General features: G+C 35.5%; 1 protein-coding gene across 13 annotated transcripts in view; it reads left to right on the forward strand.

Annotated features, from left to right (window-relative positions):
- Window positions 1–22546, forward strand: part of CCDC91 (coiled-coil domain containing 91) — a 548164-nt gene that overhangs the window by 453304 nt on the left and 72314 nt on the right. The window contains exon 15 of one of the 13 annotated variants that reach the window (XM_077170420.1): window positions 6033–10413. The exons of the other annotated variants lie outside the window; for them this stretch is intronic. Coding sequence (XP_077026535.1) covers window positions 6033–6128 — 96 coding nt within the window. The 3' untranslated portion in view covers window positions 6129–10413. Of the gene's footprint in view, window positions 1–6032; window positions 10414–22546 lie in introns of those variants that run through there. 13 annotated transcript variants of the gene reach the window in all.

Consider the following 22546-nt stretch of genomic DNA (forward strand, 5'->3'; position numbering starts at 1 on the left):
GATTCATCCCAGGTATGCAAGGATGGTTCAACATAAGAAAATCAATTAATGTAATACACCATATCAGCAAATCAAAGCAGAAAAATCACATGATCATCTCAATTGATGCAGAGAAGGCATTTGACAAGATTCAACATCCTTTCCTGTTGAAAACACTTCAAAAGATAGGAATACAAGGGAACTTCCTTAAAATGATAGAGGGAATATCTGAAAAACCCACAGCTAATATCATCCTCAATGGGGAAAAATTGAAAACTTTCCCCCTAAGATCAGAAACAAGACAGGGATGTCCACTATCAGCACTGTTATTCAACATTGTGTTGGAGGTTCTAGCCAGAGCAATTAGACAAGAAAAAGAAATACAAGGCATCAAAATTGGAAAGGAAGAAGTAAAACTATCACTGTTTGCAGACGATATGATACTATACGTCGAAAACCTGGAAAAATCCACAACAAAACTACTAGAGCTAATAAATGAGTACAGCAAAGTAGCAGGTTACAAGATCAACATTCAAAAATCTGTAGCATTTCTATACACTAGTAATGAACAAGCTGAGGAGGAAATCAAGAAACGAATCCCATTTACAATTGCAACTAAAAGAATAAAATACCTAGGAATAAATTTAACTAAAGAGACAAAAAAACCTAAATAAAGAAAACTACAAAAAACTGTTAAAAGAAATCACAGAAGACCTAAATAGATGGAAGGGCATACCGTGTTCATGGATTGGAAGACTAAATATGGTTAAGATGTCAATCCTACCTAAATTGATTTACAGATTCAATGCAATACCAATCAAAATCCCAACAACTTATTTTTCAGAAATAGAAAAACCAATAAGCAAATTTATCTGGAAGGGCAGGGTGCCCCGAATTGCTAAAAACATCTTGAGGAAAAAAAACGAAGCTGGAGGTCTTGCACTGCCTGACTTTAAGGCATATTATGAAGCCACAGTGGTCAAAACAGCATGGTATTGGCATAAAGATAGATATATCGACCAATGGAATCGAATAGAGTGCTCAGATATAGACCCTCTCATCTATGGACATTTGATCTTTGATAAGGCAGTCAAGCCAACTCACCTGGGACAGAACAGTCTCTTCAATAAATGGTGCCTAGAGAACTGGATATCCATATGCAAAAGAAGGAAAGAAGACCCATCTCTCACACCCTATACAAAAGTTAACTCAAAATGGATCAAAGATCTAAACATTAGGTCTAAGACCATAAAACTGTTAGAGGAAAATGTTGGGAGATATCTTATGGATCTTACAACTGGATGCGGTTTTATGGACCTTAAACCTAAAGCAAGAACACTGAAGAAGGAAATAAATAAATGGGAGCTCCTCAAAATTAAACACTTTTGTGCATCAAAGAACTTCATCAAGAAAGTAGAAAGACAGCCTACACAATGGGAGACAATATTTGGAAATGATATATCAGATAAAGGTCTAGTATCCAGAATTTATAAAGAGATTGTTCATCTCAACAACAAAAAGACAGCCAACCCAATTACAAAATGGGAAAAAGACTTGAACAGCCACCTATCAGAAGAGGAAATACAAATGGCCAAAAGGCACATGAAGAGATGCTCAATGTCCCTGGCCATTAGAGAAATGCAAATCAAAACCACAATGAGATATCATCTCACACCCACCAGAATGGCCATTATCAACAAAACAGAAAATGACAAGTGCTGGAGAGGATGTGGAGAAAGAGGCACACTTATCCACTGTTGGTGGGAATGTCAAAGGGTGCAACCACTGTGGAAGGCAGTTTGGCGGTTCCTCAAAAAGCTGAATATAGAATTGCCATACGACCCAGCAATACCATTGCTGGGTATCTACTCAAAGGACTTAAGGGCAAAGACACAAACGGACATTTGCACACCAATGTTTATAGCAGCATTATTTACAATTGCAAAGAGATGGAAACAGCCGAAATCTCCATCAACAGACGAGTGGCTAAACAAACTGTGGTATATACATACGATGGAATACTGTGCAGCTTTAAGACAGGATAAACTTATGAAGCATGTAATAACATGGATGGACCTAGAGAACATTATGCTGAGTGTGTCTAACCAAAAACTAAAGGACAAATACTGTATGGTCCCACTGATGTGAACAGACATTCGAGAATAAATTTGGAATATGTCATTGGTAACAGAGTCCAGCAGGAGGTAGAAACAGGGTAAGATAATGGGCAATTGGAGTTGAAGGGATACAGATGGTGTAACAGGACTAGATACAAAAACTCAAAAATGGACAGCACAATAATACCTAATTGTAAAGTAATCATGTTAAAACACTGAATGAAGCTGCATCTGAGCTATAGGTTTTTGTTTTGTTTTGTTTTGTTTTGTTTTGATTTTACTATTATTACTTTTATTTTTTTCTCTATATTAACATTCTTTATCTTTTTCGGTTATGTTGCTAGTTCTTCTAAACCAATGCAAATGTACTAAGAAATGATGATCATGCATCTATGTGAGGATGTTAGGAATTACTGATTGTATATGTAGAATGGTATGATTTCTAAATGTTGGGTTAATTTCTTTTTTTCCATTAATTAAAAAAAAAAGAGAGAGAAGGAGTAATTGGAGCTGAAGGGATACAGACTGTACAACAGGACTGGATATAAAAACTCAGAAATGGACAGCACAATACTACCCAATTGTAATGCAATTATGTTAAAACACTGAATGAAGCTGCATGTGAGGTGTAGGTTTTTTGTTTTTTGTTTTTTTTTTCTTTCTATTATTGTTTTAATTCTTATTCTGTTGTCTTTTTATTTCTTTTTCTAAATCGATGCAAATGTACTAAGAAATGATGAATATGCTACTATGTGATGTTATTAAGAATTACTGATTGTACATGTAGAATGGACTGATTTCTAATTGTTTTGTTAATTCTTTTTTTAATTAATAAAAAAAAAAAAAAGAACTGAAGAGAGAAAAATTTTGTCCTGATCACGTTACCTAATGATGCTTATTCTTAGTTCTTTTATGTTTTGTACTTGAGGCTTCTTTTTAATTCCGTTTGTGCTGAATTTTGTTACTTGTGATCAAAAAGGTTTTAACTGATTGCCAAATAAATGTACAAAGGAAGAAGCAGGGTTAGTTAGAGCTGAGTCCTAGCTTGTGACACAAATGTTTTTTACTAAGTTTTTAAAAGGTGTGAGGTTCTATTTCCAGATCTGTAAAGTAAGATTAAAAATTTCTGCTTTACAGAACTGTTATGAGGCCAGGCCCTTAAAAATATGTTTGAAAAAAAAAAAAGGTTAAAAACATACATTTGTGAAGCAGCTTTAGGAACTATAATATTCCATGCAAATATTGGGTGATTCTTTGATCAAGACAAATCAGAAAACCTTATCACATACAAACTGTTGAAGAAATTGGAGTATTTAGCTCAAAGAAGAGAAAGTAGGGGAAGATACTACAACATTCTTCATATATTTGAAGGGGCATCATAATGGGATATTTTTTTTCTATTTAATGAAAGAGGGACAGACAAAGTAGGTGAAAAAATTTTAGTTCTGTTTGGTATAAATCTATGAAATCAGGGCTATCCAGGAAAATCACATCATTTTATCCATGGTTGTGAAGAATAGATTGCATAGGAGACTGAAAATTGTATATATTGGAGAATAAGTTCTGCTGTCTCTTCTACGGCAATTTCATACTCCAAAGGATTGTATCCAATTACCAACATTGCAAAAATCTGTCTACCGTTTTTAAAATTGCAGAAAATTCTCTTTCAGAATTAAGTACTATAAAAATCTTTTAAAATTCATTTAGATATTTATTTTGCCATATATATCATATAATATAAATATGTATCATACATTATATGTATATGCAATTATATATGCATATATGCAATACAAACCTATTTATATATAATGTACAACTTTAGATAGAAGGAGCTGCAGTGCTTGAGGGAAGGAATATGTTCAAGGGAAACTCGGCATTCAGGCTTTTTCTCTAAAGCCATTTTCTATTTGGTAGTTATGTATGATTAATGTTTTTTACTTGAACTTTAGTCTTATAGGGCTGGTGATATAAAAGGCAGAGTTCAGGGTTGCCAAGAGGCAAATTTTCAGAATATCAAAAACCTGTGTTCAAATTCCCCCAAATCACTGGTCAATCCTAAGCTATATATATGCAGGGTGAGAATCTACAAGGAAAAAGAGTTAAAGAGCTGATCAGAGACTTCTACCAGGAAGCAGTGATTAAAGGTCAAGTCATGCCATCATAGAAGGGCTTTTGTAAATCAGGGACTTTTATATGAGAACCCCAAACAGTTCTTGGAGTAACAGCTACATCATAGAAATAAGAGTAAAACCGAAACAGACCAAACCCAACGAATCCTAAAACCAAACTACAGCATGGCAAGGTGACACATTTTACATGCCTGCCAAAATTAAACTTAACCTCTTTAGGAGAAAGATCACATTACCTTAAAAAAAAAAATAGCATAGCTACAGCAATCAGACAAGTACATTTTAAAGTAAGAGGAATTACTAAAGATTTGCTAATGATAAAATGTCAATTCAACAGTTAGATATAAAATCCTAGATTCTTATGTACTTTATTGTAAGATTTCAAAATTGTTTAGAAAACAAAAGTTGAAAGAACTAAAATTTTAAAAAAATGATCAGAGATTTTAAGATAATCACATCAGTTATTGATAAAGTAAGACAAAATCAGTAATAATATAGCAGATTAGAAAAACACAATTACCAACTTGACTTAATTGGCATACATAGAAAGCTACATGAAGCAACTAAGACAATGCATAGATTGTTTACCAAAATTAACTATATTCTGGGCAATAAAGCAAAATCTCAATATATTCAGAGCCTTAAAATCATTAATATATTTTCCATTCATAGAAAAATTAAACTTAGACATCAATAATATGAAGATAACTACTAATATCCTCAAATGTTTGACAGTTTAACAATATTCTAAATAACATATCTGTCAAAATAGAAATCATTTTGTATGAAAATACATCATAAAACGTGTAGTGTAGTGAAAGCAGTACTTAAAGGGACACTCATAGCTTTATGAAGAATCCATATATCAGGGAAAAAAGTTGAAAATTGCTGATTTAAGTTTTATCTCAGAAAGATACAGAAAAAAAAAAAAAACAGCAAGTTAAACCCAAAAAAAGTACAAGGAAGAGTGAGGGTTGATTTAATTGAAATAGAAAGCAAATATAACAACATAAAAGAACAAGAAAGACAATAGTTGGGTTTGGGTTTTGCGTTTATTTTTGAACATTTAATAAAATTAATAAATTACCAAAAATTCAGAAGACAAAAAAAAAAAAAGAGAAAACAAATTTCACATATCAAAAATGAAAAAACAGGGGAACCCCTACAGAGTTCCAAAAGGGGAAGAAAAGGAGAACAGAACAGAAAAAAATATTCACATAATGGCTGAAAACTGTTCAAATTTATTTAAAAAAGCAAAATTTACAAATCCCAGGAAGCTCTACAAACTACAAGTAGGTAAATTGGAATGATATCCACAGATACATTATAGTTAAAATAAATATGTGTACATAATGTATTGTTGGACTTGTAACATACGAATATAATACTTAAATAGTGTTTTTTCCAATAACAGGACAAAGAAGAAGTGCTGGGGTTAAGCTGTATTGGGTAATAATTTATTACAGATGGTAAAGTAATAATTATAACAACATATTGTAGTGTCTGTAACATTAATAAATGTAATATATATATATTAATAAATATAACAATAATGCCACAGAAATGGGAAAAGACAGTAGAGCTATGTGGGAAGAATATTTCTGTATATCACTGGAATTAAGCTAGTAGAAATCCAAAGTTGATTCTGGTAAGTTAAACTGTATGTGGTAAACTCTAGAACAAACACTAGAATATAGATCAGAGCAGAAAAGAGTAAAATAGAGAATATGAAAAAAAAATAAGAAAATTAGGAAAGTAAAAATTGGTCATTTAAAAAGATCAATATTGACAAATCTTTATCTAGATTGATGAAGAAAAACAGAAGACTCAAAATACTATCATCAGGAACAAGAGAGGAGGGAACATTTCTATCAGTCATACAGAAATAAAAGGATTATAAAGGAACATAATGAACAGTTGTACACCAGTGCATTAGGTATAACTTAGATGAATTGGACAAATTCCTAGAAAGTCACAAACTACTGAAACTAACTCAAGAAGGAACACATCATCTGAATAAACCTCCCCAAATGAGTTAATGCTTAAATTGTACAGAGTTTACATTTGGGATGATGGAAAAGTTTTGGTAATGGATGGTTGTGATGGTTGCAAAACATTGTAAACTTAATTAAGAGCAATGAATTGTATATTCAAATGTGGTTAAAAGGTGAAATTTTAGGTTGCATATATGTTACTAGAATACAGGTTTTAAAACATTAACAAAAAAACAGCAATATATATAACACAGTGAACCCTAAAGTGAACCATGGACCGTAGTTAATAGTATGGTCATAAAAATGTGCTTTTCATCAGTTTTAGCAAAGGTACCACACTAAAGCAAAATGTTAATAACAGGCAGTATATGGGAACTCTGTTTTATGCAGGATTTTTCTATCAACCTACCACTTCTCATAAAAACACAAACAAAAATAAAGAAACTACCCAGAAAGAAAAATACCCTGTCCCAGATGGCTTCACTGCTGAATTCTACCCAATATAATAGAAGAATACAAATTCCTCACAAACTCATCCAAAAAATAGAAAACAATCTCCTGTTCATCTTATGGCGCTGTTATTACCCTAGTCCAAAACCAGAAAAGACATCACAATAAAACTGTAGAGCTGTACCTCTTTTTAATATAAATGTACAAATCCCAACAAAGCACTAACAAATTGAATCTAGCAACATGTAAAAAGAATTGTATATCAAAAGTGGTTTTAATATCACGAAATCAATTAATGTAATCATCCCAGTAAGTAAAAGTCTCATGATCATCTCAATAGATGTAGTTAAAACATTTGGTAAGCTCTAACACCATTTAGGAAAAGAGGGGGAACTCCATCAAACTGATAAATATCATCCATGAAAAACCCACAGCTAATGTAATACTTCATGTGAAAGATTAGATGTTTTACTCCTAAATCAGGAAGAAAACAAGGAAGTCTGTTCCCTCCATTGTTGTTCAACATTATACTGAAAGTTCTAGCTAGGGCAATTAGGCAAGGAAAAGACAAACATTTAGATGGGAAAGGAAGAAGTAAAATTCTCTGTTCACAGATGACATTATCCAGTATATGGGAAAACCCTAAGGAGTAAAGCTAAATTCAGCACAGTTGCAGGATACAAGATCATTTTACATAAGTCAGTTGTATTTGTTATTTGTATATACTTACAATGAACAATCCAAAAAGTTTATTTAAAAATTCCATTTGCATTAGCAACAAAAACAATAAAATAAGCATACATTCACCAAAAGAAGTGCTGAACTTATACTCTGAAAACGTCATTGTTGAAAGACATGAAAGAAGACCTAAGTAACTGAGGAGGGAAAAAACAGGTCATGTTCAATTATTGGAAAATTTAATATTGTTAACATAACAATACTCCCCAAATTGATCTACAGATTCAACATAATCCCGATAAGAATTCAGCTTACTTCTTTGTAGAAACTGGCAAGGTGATTCAATAGTTCATCTAGAATTGCAAGAGACTCAGAAAAGCCAAAAATAAACTTGAAAATAAGAAAAACTAGGAGGACTCACTGATTTCAAAACTTATTAAAAAGCAACAGTAATCAAGACCATGTAGTTGTGCCATAAGGAGAAACAGATAGAGCAATGGAATAGAATTAAGAGCCCACAAATAAACCTTCAATCTATGGCCAATTGCTTTTTGACAAGGTACCAAATCCACTTAGTGGCTAAAGAATAGTCTCTTCCACAAATGGTGCTGAGAAAACTGCATATCCATTTGCAAAAGAATGAAGGAGGACCTCTACCTCACACCATATACAAATATTAACTCAAAATGGATCAGAGACCTAAATTAAAAAGCCCAAACCATAAAACTCTTAGAAGAAAACAGAAATAAATCTTCATAATCTAAGATTTGGCAAAGTATTCTTAGCTATGACACCCAAAACCTTAAGCAGCAAAATAAATAATAGATAAATTGAGCTTCATCAAAAGTAAAAAGTATTTGTATTTCAAGGACTCCATCAAGAAGGTGAGTTGACAACCCAAGGATAGGTTAAAAAAAAAATACTTTATACACAATGAGGGACTTGTATGCAGAATCTTATATAAAGAACTCTTATAAGCCAGTAATAAAAATGAGCAAAGGATATGGATAGATATTTCTGCAAAAGTACAAATGACCAGTAAATCATCAGTCATCAGGGAAATGAAAATCAAAACTATAATAAATACCACTTCATACCCACTACAATGGGTAGAATCAAAAAGTCACATAATAGCAAGTGTTGAGAATATAGAGAAATTGGAACCGTCATACAACTAATATTGGGAATGTCAGATGATGCAGTTTCTTTGACAAACAGTCCTAAATGATTAAATGAGGAGTTATATGACCCCAAAATTCCATGCCTACATATTTACCCAAGAGAAATTAAAATGTATTTCTGTGTAAAAACTTATGAATAAATCCTGTGTTTTATGCATGATTGTTCTGTAAACCTGCTTCTCTAATAAAAAATTTAAAAAACGGTAGTGAGCACAGGCTGTCATTTGCTGATTTAATTTTTTTTAAATATTGCATCAAACCATTACTTATTTTGAAAAAAAAGTCTATAGCATCATTATTTATTATTGATCAAAAGTTGAAAACAATCCAGATGTCAATCCATCACCCAACAAATGGGTAAACAATATGCAGTTTCCATATGATGAATTAGTCAGCCGCAAAAAGAAGTGACCATAGCTACGACTTGGATGAACCTTGAAAACATGCTAAGGGAAAGAAGCAGTATCAAAAGTAAACTTTTGATGGGGGGCCAAGATGGCGGCTTAGTAATGTGCACGCGTGTTAGTTCGTCCTCCAGAGCAACTACTAAATAACCAGAAACAGTAAAGAACAGCTCCCGGAGCCACGACAGTGACCGGACACACAGCGTACCCCAGTCTGGACCAGCTGGACCGGCTGCGAGTCTCCGGAACAGTGAGTTCCCCAAGCCGCGTGCAGTTTTCAAACCCCGGCGCCCCTCCCACACAGGCGGCTTCCTGGAGGGAAAGGAAAGAGTCTCTAACAGTAGCAGGGACTAAGTCCAACCAAACACCAATAGTGGCATTAATAAACAAATTCTGACTACTAAAATTAGGCCCCCAGCTTAGGCGAAACTGGTCAAGGCGGATGTCGCCTAGTTGGGCTAACCGAAAAAGAGGAAAGGAGATGAAACGGAGCCTTCTGTGGCTGTATCTGTGGAGGCTTGGCTGCCTCTGGATTCAGCGGTGGGATTACACACGCTGCAACTGCCCCAAGCATACGCAGAAACAGGCTGCTTTCAGGGCTGTCTCCCACCTGAACCTTCCCCATGGGAGGGGTGAAACACAACTCAGGTGGAATTCCTCTCTCAAGGAATTCAGACCCCAGGGCTTCACAATTTGAAGCCATTAAAACCAGCTTACAACCTTTCCTCTGTCTACATCACGCCCCCAGCAGGGAGAGCCTTCCAAAGTTAAAGGAGCCACAACATCTTTTGCTGGTGGGACCCGCAGACAGAAAAGCGCCACATACTGGGCAGGATAAGAAAAACAGAGCCCAGAGACTTCATAGGAAAGTCTTTCAACCTGCTGGGTCTCACACTCAGGGAAAACTGACGCAGGTGATTCCTTCCCCCCAAAAGGAGGCCAGCTTAGTCCGGGAAAACCCAGCGAAGTCTGTAATACCTATGTAGACCCTCCTAAGGGTGGGGAGGGAAAAGGCACCTTAAAAGCAGGACAAGAAACAGGAAAACAAGAACTGAAAAATTACCCTCTGTTAAACAAAAATTAAGCTAGAGGCCCAGAAAAAGCTGAACTGAAGGTCAATGAACAGATAGACAACAAACTCATCTAGCAAGAAAACCCTAGGTAAGATAAGTGAAAGCAATCTCCAGAATAAACTAATTAAGGTAATTAAATGTCCAGACGCCAGCAAAAAATAACAAATCACACCAGGAAAATTGAAGATATGGCCCAGTCAAAGGAACAAACCAATAGTTCAAATGAGATACAGGAGCTGAAACAACTAATTCTGAATATACGAACAGAACTGGAAAGCTTCTTCAAAAACAAAATCAATAAATTGAGGGAGGACATGAAGAAGGCAAGGAATGAACAAAAAGAAGAAATAGAAAGTCTGAAAAAACAAATCACAGAACTTATGGGAATGAAAGATACAGTAGAAGAGATAAAAAAACAATGGAACCCTACAATGGTAGATTTTAAGAGACAGAGGTTAGAATTAGTGAACTGGAGGATGGAACATCTGAAATCCAAAAAGAAACAGAAACTATAGGGAAAAGAATGGAAAAATATGAGCAGGGGCTCAGGGAATTGAATGATAATATGAAGGGCACAAATATGCATGTTGTGGGTGTCCTGGAAAGAGAAGAGAAGGGAAAAGGAGGAGAAAAACTAATGGAAGAAATTATAACTGAAAATTTCCCAACTCTTATGAAAGACCTAAAATTACAGATCCAAGAAGTGCAGCATACCCCATAGAGAATAAATCCAAATAGACGTTCTCCAAGACACTTACTAGTTAGAATGTCAGAGGTCAAAGAGAAAGAGAGGATCTTGAAAGCAGCAAGAGAAAAACAATCCATCACATACAAGGGAAACCAAATAAGACTATGTGTAGATTTCTCAGCAGAAACCATGGAGGCGAGAAGACAGTGGGATGATATATTTAAGTTACTAAAAGAGAAAAACTGCCAACCAAGAATTCTATATCCAGCAAAATTGTCCTTCAAAACTGTGGGAGAAATTAAAATATTTTCAGACAAAAAGTCACTGAGAGAATTTGTGACCGAGAGACCAGCTCTGCAAGAAATACTAAAGGGAGCACTAGAGACCATGACGAAAAGACAGAAGAGAGAGGTGTGGAGAAGAGTGTAGAAAGAAGGAAAATTAGACATGATATATAAAATACAAAAGGAAAAATGGTAGAGGAAAGTACTACCCAAACAGTAATAACATTAAATGTTAATGGACTGAACTCCCCAATCAAAAGACATAGACTGGCAGAATGGATTAAAACACAGGATTCTTCTATATGCTGTCTACAGGAAACACATCTTAAACCCAAAGATAAACATAGGTTGAAAGTGAAAGGTTGGGAAAAGATATTTCATGCAAATAACAACCAGAAAAGAGCAGGAGTAGCTATACTAATATCCAACAAATTAGACTTCAAATGTAAAACAGTTAAAAGAGACAAAGAAGGATACTATCTACTAATAAAAGGAACAATTCAACAAGAAGACATAACAATCATAAATATTTATGCACCGAACCAGAATGCCCCAAAATACATGAGGCATACACTGGAAATACTGAAAAGAAAATAGACACATCTACCATAATAGTTGGAGACTTCAATTCCCCATTCTCATCAATGGACAGAATATCTAGACAGAGGATCAATAAAGAAATAGAGATTTTGAATATTACAATAAATGAGCTAGACTTAACAGACATTTATAGGACATTACATCCCACAACAGCAGGATACACCTTTTTCTCAAGTGCTCATGGATCATTCTCAATGATCCATATGTTGGGTCACAAAGCAAGTCTTAACAAATTTAAAAAGATTGAAATCATACACAACACTTTCTCGGATCATAAAGGAATGAAGTTGGAAATCAATAATAGGCAGAGTGCCAGAAAATTCACAAATACGTGGAGGCTCAACAACACACTCTTAAACAACCAGTGGGTCAAGGAACAAATTATGAGAGAAATTAGTAAATATCTCAAGGCGAATGAAAATGAAAACACAACATATCAAAACCTATGGGACGCAGCAAAAGCAGTGCTAAGAGGGAAATTTATTGCCCTAAATGCCTATATCAAAAAAGAAGAAAGGGCAAAAATTCGGGAATTAACTGTCCACTTGGAAGAATTGAAGAAAGAACAGCATATTAACCCCAAAGCAAGCAAAAGGAAAGAAATAACAAAGATTAGAGCAGAAATAAATGAAATTCAGAACATGAAAACAATAGAGAAAATCAGTAAGACCAGAAGATGGTTCTATGAGAAAATCAATAAGATTGATGGGCCCTTAGCAAGATCGACAAGAAGAATAAGAGAGAGGACGCAAATAAATAAGATCAGAAATGGAAGAGGAGACATAATCACTGACCTCACAGAAATATAGGAGGTAATAACAGGATACTATGAACAACTTTATGCTAATAAATACAACAATGTAGATGAAATGGACAAGTTCCTAGAAAGGCAGGAACAACTAACTTTGACTCAGGAAGAAATAGATGACCTCAACAAACCAATCACAAGTAAAGAAATTGAATCAGTCATTCAAAAGCTTCCTAAAAAGAAAAGTCCAGGACCAGACGGCTTCACATGTGAATTCTACCAAACATTCCAGAAAGAATTAGTAACAACACTGCTCAAACTCTTCAAAAAATTGAAGTGGAGGGAAAGCTACCTAATTTATTCTGTGAAGCCAACATCACCCTCATACCAAAATCAGGCAAAGATATTACAAAAAAAGAAAACTACAGACCAATATCTCTAATGAATATAGATGCAAAAATCCTCAACAAAATTCTAGCAAATCGAATCCAGCAACACATTAAAAGAATTATACATCATGACCAAGTAGGATTCATCCCAGGTATGCAAGGATGGTTCAACATAAGAAAATCAATTAATGTAATACACCATATCAACAAATCAAAGCAGAAAAATCATATGATCATCTCAATTGATGCAGAGAAGGCATTTGACAAGATTCAACATCCTTTCCTGTTGAAAACACTTCAAAAGATAGGAATACAAGGGAACTTCCTTAAAATGATAGAGGGAATATCTGAAAAACCCACAGCTAATATCATCCTCAATGGGGAAAAATTGAAAACTTTCCCCCTAAGATCAGGAACAAGACAGGGATGTCCACTATCAGCACTGTTATTCAACATTGTGTTGGAAGTTCTAGCCAGAGCAATTAGACAAGAAAAAGAAACACAAGGCATCAAAATTGGAAAGGAAGAAGTAAAACTATCACTGTTTGCAGATGATATGATACTATACGTTGAAAACCCTGAAAAATCCACAGCAAAACTACTAGAGCTAATAAACGAGTACAGCAAAGTGGCAGGTTTCGAGATCAACATTCAAAAATCTGTAGTGTTTCTATAACACTAGCAATGAACAACCTGAGGGGGATATCAAGAAATGAATTCCATTTACAATTGCAACTAAAAGAATAAAATACTTAGGAATAAATTTAACTAAAGAGACAAAAGACCTATACAAAGAAAACTACAAGAAACTATTAAAAGAAATCACAGAAGACCTAAACAGATGGAAGGGCATACCATGTTCATGGATTGGAAGACTAAATATAGTTAAAATGTCAATTCTACCTAAATTGATTTACAGATTCAACGCAATACCAATCAAAATCCCAACAACTTACTTTTCAGAAATAGAAAAACCAATAAGCAAATTTATCTGGAAGGGCAGGGTGCCCCAAATCGCTAAAAGTATCTTGAGGAAAAAAAACGAAGCTGGAGGTCTCATGCTGCCTGACTTTAAGGCATATTATGAAGCCACAGTGGTCAAAACAGCATGGTATTGGCTTAAAGATAGATATATCGACCAATGGAATCGAATAGAGTGCTCAGATATAGACCCTCTCATCTATGGACATTTGATCTTTGATAAGGCAGTCAAGCCAACTCACCTGGGACAGAACAGTCTCTTCAATGAATGGTGCCTAGAGAACTGGATATCCATATGCAAAAGAATGAAAGAGGACCCGTGTCTCACACCCTATACAAAAGTTAACTCAAAATGGATCAAAGATCTAAATATTATGTCTAAGATCATAACACATTTAGAGGAAAATGTAGGGAGATATCTTATGAATCTTATAATTGGAGGTGGTTTTATGGACCTTACACCTAAAGCAAGAGCACTGAAGAAAGAAAGAAATAAATGGGAGCTCCTCAAAATTAAACACTTTTGTGCATCAAAGAACTTCATCAAGAAAGTAAAAAGACAGCCTACACAATGGGAGACAATATTTGGAAACGACATATCAGATAAAGGTCTAGTATCCAGATATATAATGAGATTGTCAACTCAACAACAAAAAGACAGCCAATCTAATTACAAAATGGGAAAAAACTTGAACAGACACTTCTCAGAAGAGGAAATACAAATGGCCAAAAGGCACATGAAGAGATGCTCAATGTCCCTGGCCATCAGAGAAATGCAAATCAAAACCACAATGAGATATCATCTCACATCCAGCAGAATGGCCATTATCACCAAAACAGAAAATGACAAGTGCTGGAGAGGATGTGGAGAAAGAGGCACACTTATCCACTGTTGGTGGGAATGTCAAATGGTGCAACCATTGTGGAAGGTGGTTTAGCGGTTCCTCAAAAAGCTGAATATAGAATTGCCATATGACCCAGCAATACCATTGCTAGGTATCTACTCAAAGGACTTACGGGCAAAGACACAAACGGACATTTGCACACCAGTGTTTATAGCAGCATTATTTACAATTGCAAGGAGATGGAAACAGTCAAAATGTCCATCAACAGAGGAGTAGCTAAACAAAATGTCGTATATACATATGCTGGAATATTATGCAGCTCTAAGACAGAATAAACTCATGAAGTATGTAACAACATGGATGGACCTAGAGAACATTATGCTGAGTGAGACTAGCCCAAAACTAAAGGACAAATACTGTATGGTCTCACTGATATGAACTGACATTAGTGAATAAACTTGGAATATGTCGTTGGTAACAGAGACCATAAGGAGATAGAAATAGGGTAAGATAGTGGGTAATTGGAGCTGAAGGGATACGGACTGTACAACAGGACTGGATACAAAAACTCAGAAATGGACAGCACAATACCACCTAACTGTAATGTAATTATGTTAAAACACTGAATGAAACTGCATGTGAGAATGATAGAGGGAGGAGGGCTGGGGACATAAATGAAATCAGAAAGAAAGATAGATGTTAAAGATCGAGATGGTATAATCTAGGAATGCCTAGTGTGTATAATAGTGAAATGTACAATGTACAAATTTTAAAAATGTTTTTGCATGAGGAAGAACAAAGGATTGTCATTGTTGCAGGGTACTGAAAATAGATGATAACTAATACTTTAAAATGTCACATTGTGTGTGAGACTAAAGCAAAAAATGTTTATTTGTTACAAAATTTAGATTTTGACTAGAGCATTTCCTAATATAACTCATGTAGACAGTCTGATTAAATGTCATAAGTACTTGGAATCTCAGTTAGGACATGAGATTTTGTTGGTTTGTCCAGAGTGATCCCCCGATGAATCCCAGAATGATTTGATCAGTGACTGGAAAAGTATTTGCAAGCCCCCTTCGGGGAAAGGTGAGAGTGGGGAAAAATTCAACTTCTCCAAGTTGAATTCTTGATATTCTCACAAGCAGTGTGGACAACCAAAGCTATAGGCTGAGCCCCCAGTCTTCGGGTTTTTTCACATGAAACTTAATCTCACAAAAGATAGGTCAAGTCTACTTAAAATTTAAGCCTAAGAGTCACCCCCAAGAGAGCCTCTTTTGTTGCTCAGATGTGGCCTCTCTCTCTAGCCAATATGATGAGCAGTCTCACCATCCTCCCCCTCTCTGTGTGGGACATGACTCCCAGGGGTGTGGACCTTCCTGGCAACATGGGACAAAGATCCTGGAATGAGCTGAGACTCAGCATCAAAGGACTGAGAAAAACCCTAGAATGAGCTGAGAATTAACATCAAGAGACTGAGAGAACCTTCTCAACCAAAAGGGGGAAGAGTAAAATGAGACAAAGTGTCAATGGCTGAGAGATTCCAGAATCGAGAGGTTATCCTGGAAGTTATTCTTACGCATTAAGTAGATATCACCTTGTTGTTCAAGATGTAGTGGAGAGGCTGGAGGGAATTGCCTGAAAATGTAGTGCTGTGTTCCAGTAGCCAAGTTTCTTGATGGTGATTGAACAATGATATAGCTTTCACAATGAGACTCTGTGAATGTGAAAACCTTATGTCTGATGCTCGTTTTAGCAACTATATCAACAGAAGAGTAGAACATATGGAATAAAAATAAATAATAGGGGGAACAAATGTTAAAATAAATTCAGTTTGAAATAGTGGTAAATGAAAGCGAGGGGTAAGGGGTATGGTACGTATAGTTTTTTTTTCTCTATTATCATTTTATTTCTTTTTCTGTTATCTTTTTATTTCTTTTTCTAAATCGATGCAAATGTACTAAGAAATGATGAAATACAGCTATGTGATGATATTAAGAATTACTGATTATATATGTAGAATGGAATGATTTCTAAATGTTTTGTGTTAATTTTTTTTAATTAATAGAAAAAGTTAAAAAAAAAGGAAAATCAAAAAAAAAAGTATACATGTATTAAATCTGTTCATATGAAATGTCCAGAGCAGAGGACATCTACAAGATAGAAAGCAGTTTAGGGGTACTTAGGGCTGGGGGAGAAGTGAGGATTGATCGCTAAAGGGTACGGTTTGTTTTTCAGGTGAAAATATTCTAAAATTGAGTGTGGTGTTGTTGCACATTGTGGTAGTTACATTCAGTTGTCAACTTGGCCAGCTGAAGGCACCTAGTTCTGTTGCTGTGGACATGAGCCAATGGTACATGAACCTCTGCAGTTGGCTAAGAGGCGTGCCTGCTGCAGTGAATGACGTTTGACTTAATTGGCTGGTGCTTAAATGAGAGAGTGCAATGTAGCACAGCCCAAGCAGCTTGGCATACCTCATCTCAGCACTCTCAGCTCAGCCCAGGCCTTTGGAGATGCAGAAAGGAATCTCCCTGGGGAAAGTTGTTGGAACCCAGAGGCCTGGAGAGAAGGCCAGCAGAGATTACCCTGAGCCTTCCCACGTAAGAAAGAACCTCAGATGAAAGTTAGCTGCCTTTCCTCTGAAGAACTAACACAATAAATCCCCTTTTATTAAAAGCCAATGTGTCTCTGGTGTGTTACATTCCAGCAGCTAGCAAACGAAAACAGACGTATTTGTGACTCTATTTAAAACTACTGATCTGCTGTGCAACGGTGGCTCAGTGGCAGAGTTTCTGCCTGCCATGCCAGAGACCCGGGTTCAATTCCCCATGCCTGCCCACGCAAAAAAAAGCCATTGAATTGTACACTTTAGTTGTATGAATTGTATGGTATATAAATTACATCTCAATAAAGCTGTTAAAAAAGCAAAGAAATAAAAGTTTATTGATACAATAGAGACCAGAAAAAAAGTCAAAAACAATATAAAGCTACAGTTTGAGTGTGGTAGTTTGCACAAGTATAGACAACTAGAACAATGGAATTAACAAATAAACTTACATATACATACTCTTTTGATGTAAGACAATTTTCCATTACAAGGTAGTGGGGAAAGGGTGGTCTTTTCAAGAAATGGTCCTCAGTCAATTGGCTGTGCATACTGGGGAAAAAATACTTAAAGGAGAGAAACTTGAATCCTTTAAATCAAAATAAAGTACACCTAAAATCAAAAGGTAAAACAGTCAAACTTCTAAGAAATATCTTCATGAGCAAGGATTCTTTGTACTCTCATCAGAAGGCTCCTTTAACAGAAGGCAAAAGCAAGCCATAGACTGGGAGATTTTTGTAATATATATTATTTAATAGGATTTGTATCCAGAATGCTTCTATCACTCATTAAGTTAAAACATATAGCTCAATTTTTTAAAAAGTGTAAGACTTAAACAGGCACTTTATAAAAACCACATGTGAAAATCACTAGTAAACGTGAAAAGGTGTTCATATCATTATCAGGGAATGCATATCAAAACCACAATTAGTTACAAAATACCCCTGCCTGAAAGGCTAAGTTTGAAAGGTATTGGTGATGTACAGCAACTGGATTTCTCACACATACCTGTTGGAATTGTAAATTCAAATACCTCATTTAGAAAACTCTGTGGTAGTATCTTTTAAAGTTCAATTTATATATATATCCTGATACCTACCAATTTGACTGTTAAATACTCAACAGAGGCGGGCCGCGGTGGCTCAGCGGGCAAAGTGCTTGCCTGCTATGCCGGAGGACCTCGGTTCGATCCCCGGCCCCAGCCCATGTAACAAAAACGGAGAAACAGAATACAATAAAACAAGAAAATGTTTAAAAATGTTTCCCTTTCTTCCTTCCTTCCTTCCTTCTATCCTTCCTTCCTTCTCTCTGTCTTTCCTTTAAAAAAAAAAAAAAAAAAAAAAAAAAAAATACTCAACAGAAATTAGTGCTTATGTCCACTGAAAGATGTGAAAAGAAATGAATAAAAGGTGCTTTACTCATATAGGCCCAAGTGAAAACATTCTAAATTTTTGTCCATAGAAGAGTGGGTGAATAAATTACATTATATTCATACAATGGAATACTAAAACAAATTTATAAAAGCAAACTTATGATACACTCTACAATATGAATGAATATGGAAAATATTATGTTGAACAAATCAGCCACAAAAAAAAATACTTACTAAATCATTTAGTTTATATACATTCAAGAGAGTCAAAAATAATATATGGTGATAGAATTCAGATTCAAGAGAGCTAAAAATAATCTATGGTTATAGAATTCAGAATAAGGATGATCTCTGTGATGGGGAGGAGCAAGAGGGAACTTTGTGTGATATATAAACATTCTTTTTTTTTGATCTAGGTAGTGGTTGCATGACTGTATATGTATGCAAATATTCACTGCTCTGTACAGTTGAGATTTGTGCATTTTACTATGTATAAATTTTTTATTAAAAAACAAGCACAAAAAAAGTGTAGCTTTAATAATATAGTTGTTTTTACTTTTAAAAAAAAAGTGTGAGAATGGGTGGTACAAGGGTAGCTCAGTGTTAGAATTCTCGCCTGTCATCCCAGAGACCTAGGTTCGATTCCCAGAGACCCGGGTTCGATTCCGGGAGCCTGCATGTGCCAAAAAAAAAAAAAATGTGAGAAGGGTATAAAGTGGTACTTTGAAGAAAATTATAGCCCTCAACACTTATCTAAGAATATAGAAAAGGCTGGAAATGATGGGCTAGCACTTCCAGTTTATTCATAGAGTAAGAAAAATACCAGAATAATACAAAGAAAATAAGGAAAGAAATAATAAAGGTTATGATATTTTTTAAAAGACAAAATTTGCATATATCTGACAGGATTGATGGAAAAAATAGAAATTATTAGTGAATATTATCATGAATGAAGTTACCTCACCTACATGCTATAAAAATTTTAAAGATGATGCAATATGAATTGATTAATACCAATAAATTTGAAAATTTAAATGAAATAAGTTACCTAGAAAAATATAAATCCAGAACTAGGTCAAGGTTTAGGAATGTTGTACAGTTATGTACATAGTATAGCTATGGAGGAACTGAATCTATCACTTTAAAAACATAAATACAAAAAATCAAAGTAGCTGTTTCACAGTTTAGTAGATCGAGCTTAATTCATCTCCTTTTAAGCTTTGACTAGACTTAGTGGATCGTTTCTGATGAATAGATTATAGAAAGTGAGAAATGACAACTTTTCACTACTGAAATCTAACAGATTCTACCCTAACCAAGGGATCATTGATGTCATGTTGATGCCATGTGCTACCACTGTGATACAAATGATAAGCAAGCTTCATCTCTGTGGCATTCTTTCCTAAAATCCATACTCTAGCCTAATCATGAGAAAATAAATAGAACCAAGTATCTATGAAATACCTACAAGTACCCTTCAGAAGTGTCAAGGTCATGATAAACAAGGAAAGATTGAACAACTGTCACAGATGTGTAAATGGAGTGCTATACCTGGATAGATCCTGGAACAGAAAAAAGAGAGTAAAAACTGATGAAACAAATAGAATCTAGTTTATTTCAAAGTATTATGTGGTGTAAATTTCTTAGCTTTGTTAAATTAACCATCATTATGTAAGATGTTACCGTTAGGAGAAGTAAATGAAAGATGTATGGTAACTTTTGCACTGTCTTCCCAGTTTTTCTATTAATATAAAATTATTTCAAAATAAAACATTTAATTTTATTTTTTTCAAATACTCATCTGTTTTAAAAGGGCCACTGAATCATTCATTTATATCTACTCCTCCTTATAACCTCACTGAAATGAAACCCTAAGTTGGACATAGAGGCAGATGACAAGCCCCCAATTCATTGTACAGATGTCAAAAGTCTTCATAGTTGATTGCACTAGATGTTTTTGGAAATAGGAGTAAAGATGAAGTTGCAAACAGAAGGAAAGTTTTTAAGCATGTTCAATAAGCAGTTAGATCTCCATTCATCTTTTCCCATCCTGGCACGAGACAAGTTAGTTCTCTAAAAAACAAATAAAAAATAAAGCAGAGGGGGCGGGCCATGGTGGCTCAGCAGGTAGAATTCTCGCCTGCCATGCCAGAGACCTGGGTTCGATTCTCAGTGCCTGTCCATTCAAAATAATAATAATAATAATAAAATAAATAATAAGAGGGCCTCTGGACCAGTATTAATCATGCTCAGTTAAGGGTATAGGTGTATGGTGGTTTGGAACTGTATGTGCTCTAGACATATGTTCTTAGACTTAATCCACCCCTCTGGGTTTGAACCCATTGTACATAGGAATATCTGATAAAGATATTCAGTTAAGGTGTAGTCCATGTCAACCAGGATAGGCCTTACTCCTATTAGTAGAGTCATTTATAAGAGGATGCCACAAAGAGAAAGCTACAAGAAGTAAGAAGCTCAAAGGGACCCTGTTTAAAAAGGAAGAGACCAAGAGATACCATCATGTGCCTTGCTATGTGACAGAGGAGCGAATGATCACTGGTAACCAGCTCCAGAAAGCCATAGTCTTTGGAATTGCCTTGATTTGAACATTTCCTAGCTTCACGGCTGTGAACAAATAAATTCTCATTGTTTAAGCCAAACCATTTCATGGTATTTTTTTGAGCAGCCTACGAAACTAAAACAAATTTTGATACCAGGATATTGGGGTGCTGCTATCGCAAATACCAAAAATGTGGAAATGGCTTTGGAACTGGGGAATGGGTAAAGGCTGGAAGGATTGTGAGATGCTTGAAGGAAAGGCCTAGGTGGCTTTGAAGAGACTAATTACTAGAAATAAGAATGCTAAAGGTGATTAGCACCTTCTGATGACGCCTTAGAAGAAAATGATGAATGTTTTATTGGAAACGAGGAAAAGCAGTACTTGTTTTAAAATGGCAGAGCACTTGGTGAAATTGTGTTCCAGTGTCCAATGGAAAGCAGAATTTGAGAGCGATGAGCTTGGATATTTATCTGAGAAGATTTCTAAGCTAAGTATGGAAAGGGCAGCCTGGTTTCTCCTTATAGCTTAGAGTAAAATTTGAGAGGAAGAGTATGAGCTGAGAACTGAACTCCTGGGCAAAAAGAAACCAGAAAGGGATGGTTTAGAAAATTCTGAGCTTCAAGAAAACAAGTCCCCAGAGAATAGTGTTTCAGGTTAAGGTTTAACTGAACTTGGATCAGGTAGGCCATTTCAGTGCAAGTTAGGAATGGAAATGCAGTTATCCAAGAAAGGTTTGTGTAATGTTCTTTGGCCTCATGGTTTAATTCCTTTGTACATGTGCAAAACCAAGTTTTTTGCACATGTAATCTGTATGAGTAGAACTGCTTCCTGCTAGACTAAGAGGGACAGAGTAGGGGCAGATTGAAGGAAAAATCACAAGGGTAGAACAATGGAAGCTGAGGTCTGGGCTGAAGAAATCTTGGGCCAAGAGAGTGGGCCCACCCAAGTGTGTAGAGAAGGTGAGTCTACCCCTGCACTTGAAGAGAACTGGCCTCTGGCCCTTTGTTCAGAAAGAGTGTTACCACACAGTCCTCAGAGAGAGTGGGGCCTGTGCCCTCGGAATTGTGAAGAGTCTGGTCATCACCCCAGTGATCTGAGAAGATGGGGCCTGTGCACCAGGAATTGCAGACAACCTGGCCACCATCCTGATGTTTGGAGAGGGTGGAGCCTTCACTCCAGTGTTCAGAGAGAGTGACTACTGTGCAAGCACTTGGAAGTGGTGATTCACTAGGCCTGGAGGAAAAAAATATCACTTTATAGATTATAGACTTGTTTTATAGACCTTGAAATCTAATATGTCCTACAGGGTTTCAGAATTGTTTGGGAAACATGACCTCTGTTTTCCTTCCAGGTTCTTCCTTTGTAAATAGGAATGTTTTTCTTATGCCTGTCCCTTATATTCAAAACAAATAACTTGTTTTCTAGGTTTTATAGTTTCATGGAGGGGAAATGGGCCCCAGGACAAA

This window comes from Tamandua tetradactyla, chromosome 7 (genome assembly GCF_023851605.1).
Source record: "Tamandua tetradactyla isolate mTamTet1 chromosome 7, mTamTet1.pri, whole genome shotgun sequence".
Classification (NCBI taxonomy): domain Eukaryota; kingdom Metazoa; phylum Chordata; class Mammalia; order Pilosa; family Myrmecophagidae; genus Tamandua; species Tamandua tetradactyla.